Source organism: Labeo rohita, chromosome 5 (genome assembly GCF_022985175.1).
Source record: "Labeo rohita strain BAU-BD-2019 chromosome 5, IGBB_LRoh.1.0, whole genome shotgun sequence".
Lineage (NCBI taxonomy): Eukaryota > Metazoa > Chordata > Actinopteri > Cypriniformes > Cyprinidae > Labeo > Labeo rohita.
Window position 1 is genome coordinate 32,000,769 of NC_066873.1, and position 7,654 is coordinate 32,008,422.

At 36.6% G+C, this 7,654-nt stretch overlaps 1 protein-coding gene across 2 annotated transcripts; it reads left to right on the forward strand.

Moving 5' to 3' along the window:
• trmt2a (tRNA methyltransferase 2 homolog A) lies at positions 1–7,478 on the forward strand. Of its 2 annotated transcripts, none has more exons than XM_051111227.1 (12): positions 1–99; positions 1,477–2,117; positions 2,271–2,379; positions 2,548–2,729; positions 2,896–3,010; positions 3,383–3,498; positions 3,575–3,686; positions 4,261–4,383; positions 4,479–4,554; positions 4,882–4,998; positions 5,099–5,195; positions 7,097–7,478. In XM_051111227.1, exons 2-12 carry the CDS (start codon positions 1,483–1,485, stop codon positions 7,257–7,259), a joined length of 1,845 nt encoding a protein of 614 aa, XP_050967184.1. In that variant the 5' UTR covers positions 1–99; positions 1,477–1,482; the 3' UTR covers positions 7,260–7,478. The 2 variants fall into 2 exon arrangements, with proteins under 2 accessions (XP_050967184.1, XP_050967183.1); XM_051111226.1 differs by lacking the exon at positions 1–99 and adding an exon at positions 192–326.
• Positions 7,479–7,654: the final 176 nt, after the last annotated feature.

Sequence of the window (7,654 nt, forward strand, 5' to 3'; positions counted from 1 at the left end):
TGAGCTACACTTCAAAATAAAAGTCCCGGCTCGTTTGCCTTGGATAAAATTAAACGCTGCGCTGTAATTAAATACAATTAAACGTTCAGATTCAAAGAGGTTAGATTACTTTTGCGGTCTAAATTTAATTAGTACATTTAAAACAATTTGTCTTAGAACTACATTTTATTAAACAGAGTAATATGCCTTAACCGGTGTTCCCACAATACGCTGCTTTTGACACGTGTTTCTAAAGATGGCAACTTGCATGTGCATAACTGCACAGTGCTTTTAGAGCTGTTTAATGAGTGGAGAACAGTTTATAACAAGGATATTTGACATTGCAGGTTTGTTCAGGCGATCTAAAGAAATATGAGAAATAACTTCGCTTCCGATTTGTTTGGCGTTTAATTGGCCTGAAATATAGTCTACTTTTTTATTTGAGCCTTGTAATATGCATAGGTTGACATAAACATGTCAGTTCAGTTTTTAAGCTTTAATGTACATGCATTTGTAACTGGTTACTATTCTTTCAGTTTTAATGGTCCTGCTGTGTGAGAAATTAGATACTGAAGTACAAAGATTTAATGTAATCTCTCAGTTAATATGAGGTCAAATATAGAATGATTATACACTACCAGTCACAGTAAGATTTTTAATGTTTTTAAAGAAGTGTCTTCTACTCACCAAGCCTGCATTTGTTTGATCCAAAGTACAGCAATGGTAAAACTATGAAATATTTTTACAATTTAAAGTAACTGTTTTCTATTTGAATGTATTTTAAAACGTTTAAAATTTGTTCCTGTGATTTCAAAGCTGAATTTTTAGCATCATTACTCCAGTCAAGTTTATTATACATTTATTATTATTACTATGTTGAAAACAACTGAGTAGAATTTTTTTTAGGTTTCTTTGGTGAATAGAAAGTTCAGAAGAACAGCATTTATCTGAGAATATATATATATATATATATATATACACACATATATATACACATACACTGACAAGCGTTTGAATAGTGTTCCGGATAAATGTTGAACTTTGGATCTTTCTATTCATCAAAGATAAAAATCAATATAAGCAAATCAGCATATTAGAATGATTTCTGATGGATCATGTGACACTGAAGACTGGAGTAATGATGCTGAAAATTTAGCTTTGATCACAGGAATAAATTACATTTTAAAATATATTCAAATAGAAAGCAGTTATTTTAAATTGTAAAAATATTTTACAATATTACTGCTTTTTGCTGTATTTTGGATCAAATAAATGCAGGCTTGGTGAGCAGAAGAGACTTTAAAAACAATTAAAATCTTACTGTTCAAAAACTTTTGACTTAGTGTAGATGAATTTGTTGGAAATAGTTTTAAATTAATTATAGCATGGCACATTGTAGACCACTGCTGAGACTGATTTACTAAGATTTAAGAACTAAATACAAAATGGAAAAATATTTTTAAGGCTAATAATATGTTCCTTTTGTCTTTGATCCAGAGCAAAATGACAGACGTTGCTGCCGACAAGAATGATCCAGCTGGTTCATTACCCAACACAGAGAAGGAACCAGATGACCTGATAGATGAGAAAAACCAAGAGAATCAGCCAGCAGCAGCAGAAGAAAAAGAAGGAGAGGGTGCAGCAGGTGGCGTCTACCGTTACATCAAAGGAGATCTCTTCACCTCAGAGATCTTTAAAGTTGAGATTCAAAACTTGCCCAAGTACATTGGTTTTAATGACCTAAAGAAGTTCCTCAACAAGCATGGGATCAATCCTCACAAAATCAAGCTGTTCAACAAACAGATGTTTGCCTTTGTCACGTTTAAGAACCAGGAGGAAAGGGACAAGGCCATGAAGGCGGTGCACGGCATGCAGTGGAAGAGTAAAGTGTTGAGTGTACGGCTGGCCAAGCCCAAAGCTGATCCCATCCTCAAGAAGAGGAAACAAGACGAGGAAGCGGAAGGTGGGCAGCCTGGTGCAAAACGTGCTGCTAGTAGCCAGGAGGTAGAGGAGGATGAAGAAGAGCCTCTCAATATCCAGATTGCCAATGCCGTGACACCGTTGTGGAACGTGCCTTACGAAGAACAGCTGAAAAGGAAAGAGAAAGAAGTTGAAGGCGTCCTCCAGAAACTGACCAGGTATTTTCTGATGAGTTTGTTTGGTTGCGTATGGATGAATTGCCTTCCACATTCTTTTATAAGTAGCAAAATATAGTTCATACATGAGCTTCTAGTAGTAAAGCAAAAGTTGTTCAGTAAAGGTTTCAAAGCCCCCTTGATACATGTTCACAGAGAAATTGGCAACAACAACAAAGCCATGCTTCCCTGGTTGTTTGTTCAAAAAGAGAAGTACAACAAAATGTGCTGCCCACTCGAGGCCATACGACCATCACCTGTGCAGGTAAATCATCTATGTGCTCACATCTAATGGCTTTCAGAATGGTTGAATGAACATAATGAGGATTAAAATGCTGCAAAATAAATGGTCTGTTTAATGCAATCTGTGTAAATAGAAATGGTATGATTGAGTGTGATTTGTCACTGTCTAATAAAGAATTTATACTTGCAGACGGAGTACAGGAACAAGTGTGAGTTTGTTATTGGAGTGGGTGCAGATGGAGAGGATAAGACAGTGGGTTTTCGTTTAGGTAAGTATAAAGGAGGATCCTGTGCAGTAGTGAGTCCATCAGAAACCACCCATGTGTCTTCTGAGGCCAAGAGGGTTGTGCAGGGTTTCCAGCAGTTCATCAGGTAAATGAAAATTTCCTGTTATTAGCTGTTGATTATGCTTAATATTCCAAATGTAGAATGTGTTTTTATTTGTAGGGGCAAAATGTATGTTTGCATTACCCATTAGCCATTGTATATGTTTATTTTTGTTCATTACATTTTTTTTGTGTGTTGATATTTTGAACAGGACAACTCCATATGCAGTATACAGTCCAGAGACTTATGAGGGCCACTGGCGGCAGCTAACAGTACGAACAACCAGGATAAAGCAAACCATGGCCATTGTTTTCTTCAATCCACAGGTAATAAGAGATTTGTTCAGTGTTTATTTTAGATGTTTAGAACTTTAGATGTTGGTTATTGATTTTATAAACTGTGGAACTAATGTTGCTGCTGTATGTCATACTTTATTTTAAGGTTAACAAACCATTACCTATGGCTTTTGCCTCAATAAACTCTTAATTTACTGCTTATTAATAGTTTGTAAGGTAGATAAGGTATTGAGTAGGATTTGGGATGTAGAATAGGGTCATGCAGAATATGTGCTTTATAAGTACTAATAAACAGCCAATATGTTAATAATAGGCATGCTAATAAGCAACTAGCTAATAGTGAGAATTGGTCCCTGTACTACAGTGTTACCAAATATATATATTTATATTTTACAAACCTAGAAACTCCAAGAAGAAGAAATTGAGGAGCTGAAACGAAACCTGCGTCAGTATTTTACTGAAGGAGAAGGAAAAGAAAGTGGAATCACTTCATTGTATTTTGTGAGAATGGGACAAAGGTAAGACCCACAAAATTTCAAATTAAATTTAGATTTTAGATGACTTCACGTCATTTATTAACTTTCATCAACCCAGGACATCTTCAGGTACAGAGGACCTGCCATGTGAGCATGTGACTGGAGAAGAATGGATTCATGAAGAGCTTCTCGGACTAAAATTCCGCATCTCTCCACACTCATTTTTCCAGGTGAACCTCTTGACCATTTGACTGTCATCATATACACTACCAGTCAAACGTTCTTGGACAATACGATTTTTAATGTTTTTTTAAAGAAGTCTCTTCGGCTCACCAAGCCTGCGTTTATTTGATCCAAAATACAGCAAAAGCAGTAATATTGTGAAATATTTTTACTATTTAAAATAACTGATTTCTATTTGAATATATTTTAAAATGTAATTTATTCCTGTGATCAAAGCTAAATTTTCAGCATCATTACTCCAGTCTTCAGTGTCACATGATGACTACACTAATGCTGGTATAATTCAGCTTTGAAATCACAGGAATAAATTACATTTTAAAATATATTCAAATAGAAATCAGTTATTTTAAATAGTAAAAAATATTTGAAAATTGTACTGTTTTATTCTGTACCTTGGATCAAATAAATGCAGGCTTGGTGAGCAGAAGAGACTTCTTTTAAAAAAAAAATGTTCAAAAATGTTTGACTGGTAGTGTAATTTCCTGAAAATTAATATCATGATAGTTAAAAGGCACCAGGCTATTGAAACGTTTATAGTAATATGATTTTTGATACTGCCAGACAAACACCCCTGCTGCTGAGGTTCTGTACTCTGCTGTGGGTGAATGGGCTCAGCTGGACCAGGACAGCACTGTGCTGGATGTGTGCTGTGGAACTGGAACCATCGGCATCTCGCTGGCAAAGGTGCGCCATTTGCTTCTAAAAAAATACAAAAATATGAGTAATGAACAGAGAAACAAAAGCCTCAAACTAAAAAATAAAAAATTCTGTGTTAACAGAGAGTGAAGAAAGTGATTGGCATAGAGTTGTGCCAGGAGGCAGTGGAAGATGCTAAGTCTAACGCTGAAGCTAATGGTAGGCAAAAGTGAATCACTGTCCTGTCTTTTTCTCTCCATTTCCCATGATCTACTTGTTTCTCAAACGGAAGGCTGCATCCTTTGGAGGTCGCATTTGTAGGCTGCATACGTCAGAAAGATCTTATTTTATAATATTAAGAGTTATAAATTTGACCATTATTCTTAGTGAAGCGTAAATTGTTGTAATATGCTTATGACCTGCAAATGTAATGCTCAGTTAACTGAAATGAACCAGGCTTGATGACGTATGCAGCCTGCAAACGCGACCTCTGGAAGACGCAGCCTCCAGTTTGAGAAACGGCCCAAAGTCCATTTTCATTTTCAGGCTTGACCAATGTGGAATTCCACTGTGGGAAGGCTGAAGACGTGTTCCCTACTGTTCTCAATGCAGTTGTATCCCCCAACGTCACAGCAATCGTTGACCCTCCAAGAGCAGGGCTACGTACGTACAGTACTCTCATAGTATCTTGAATGTGCTTAACTTTTACCTTGCTAACACAGTGTTTTTAAGCTCTCTACCCAAATATTCTCACTCTTTCTAGATTCCAAAGTTGTTCTAGCTATCAGAAGAGCAGAGCATCTGAAGAGACTCGTCTACGTCGCCTGCAATGCCAAAGCAGCTATGAACAATTTTATTGAGTAAGTTGATTATTTTCTCTTTAAAATGAACAATGACTTTTATATCAAATTTAGGATAGGGAGTAGGGCTGGGCGATAAATCGATTTTATCGATTAACTCAAATGTGTAGTTTACGTCGACTTGTTTGAATGAAAATCGGTTTTCTCTTTAACGTCTTCCGAAGCTCCCCTTTGGGCTCCCCCGCGCGTTTGCCATAGAGATACACAAACCACATGGCAGGGAGCAGGGAAGAACTTGTCTGAATTCAGAAAGGCACTGAAAACAAATAACACGTTCTGATAAAATAATGCGAGCCACTAAAAGGACATGGTTAGCTGCTTGCTAGCGGTAGCCTGTACATGTAAAGTACATACAATTTCACTTACCACATAAACAGAGCATGTAGATGACTGAAGATAATGGCGAATGACTTGCAGAACCAGAGCACCACTGACAAGCATCTAATCTTGTAAAATGTGTGGTAAGTCTTGCCGCTGTAGTCTACACAGAGCACATGCGATCGTGAATTTCGAAAGTAGAAGTAAAAAAAGTGATCGTGCATTCAAAAGCATATTAAAGAAGAAGTCCACTTCCAGAACAATAATTTACAGATAATGTACTCACCCCCTTGTCATCCAAGATGTTCACGTCTTTCTTTCTTTAGTCGTAAAGAAATTGTTTTTTGAGGAAAATATTTCAGGATTTTTCTCCATATAATGGACTGATATGGTCCCCCGTGTTTGAACTTCTGAAAAGCAGTTTAAATGCGGCTTCAAACAATCCCAGCCGAGGAAGAAGGGTCTTATCTAGTGAAACGATTGGTTATTTTCATAAAAATGATACAATTTATATACCTTTAAATGTTAAACGCTTGTCTTGTCTTACTAAAAAGAAGTATTTAAACTTTTTTTTTTTTTTTTTTTTTAAATGCAAATAACCGATCGTTTCTCTAGATAAGACCCTTCTTCCTTGGCTGGGATCATTTACAACTGCATTTGGGATCATTTGAAGCTGCATTTAAACTGCATTTTGGAAGTTCATTATATGTCCATATCAGTCCATTATATGGAGAAAAATCCTGAAATGTTTTCCTCAAAAAACACAATTTCTTTACGACTGAACATCTTGGATGACAAGGGGGTGAGTACATTATCTGTAAATTGCTGTTCTGGAAGTGGACTTCTCCTTTAATAGCATCTCCCTGATGTCCGCAATTTATATACAATGTAATTACCCAAAGATATAAATGCAAGAGAAGTCACTGAAATATATATATTTTCCTCCCATCTCTTATTTATTCCTTTTGGCGTCATTTCTTTCCAAGCATGGTACTGGGATGCGGCGAGATTGGATTGCGGGGGGAGGTGGGTTTGTTTTACGAACTATATCGATTTAAGTCGGAAATCGGAATTTTCACTTTTGGGTGTACTGTCATTATTTACTCACCCTCATGTTGATCCAAACCCATAAGACCTTCTTTCATCTTCGGAACACAAACCAAGATATTTTTGATGAAATCCAAGAGCTTTCTGACCCTGCATAGACAGCAATGGAACTGACACAGAACAGAAGAAACTTAAATTAATCATTTTTTTTGTCTTTGTGCACAAAAAGTATGCTTGAAACTTCATAAAATTAACAATGATCCACTATCACATGGACTACTTTATTGATGTCCTTACTTCCTTTCTGGGCCTTGATGAACGTGATGGTTGCATTGCAGTCTATGTAGGTCAGAAAGCTCTCGGATTGCATCGAAAAGATCTTAATTTGTGTTCTGAAGATCTTACAGGTTTGGAATGACATGAAGGTGAGTAATTATTTGACATAATTTTCAACCATTTTTATTACCTAGAGCTGCAGGCACATCTGACCCTACTCTGTTTGAATCAGTTGTTCTAAAACATGTTTGTCTTAAAAGTCTCTGCAGAGCTCCTTCTAACCGCGTGAAAGGTGCCCCTTTCCGTCCAGTGAGAGCTATGGCTGTTGACCTCTTCCCACAGACCATGCACTGTGAAACCATCCTCCTGTTTGAAAGAGTGGACTACAGCTCCAACACTGACACTCAGACTACAGAGTCCTGAACCTGTGCTATCTTCACCATCTGTCAAGCCAGCAGTTGTTTCTCTTCCATTCAGAAACACTTTGATGGTAGTGTTTGGTGACAAACTCAAATGTTCACTTTCTCTTTAGATTTCAAGTGACTTGATCAAAGTGCTAAAAACCATGTTTTTTTTTTTTTTTGTATACCACATTATTTGTATCTTTCGTTTGCATTAAAAACAACCCAGTCAAAAACAGCACAAAAGACATCAGTTTCTGGTCATCAATTTATTTGCATAAACAAATCACTGTGTATCAGCGATCATGTGTCACATTAAAAGAACATCTTTTTTTTAGGCAGCATTACTTGCAGCTAAATCATCCAACAGTATCCTTTCAACGATAGCAACTAAAAAGCACGCATTTCTTCACACAA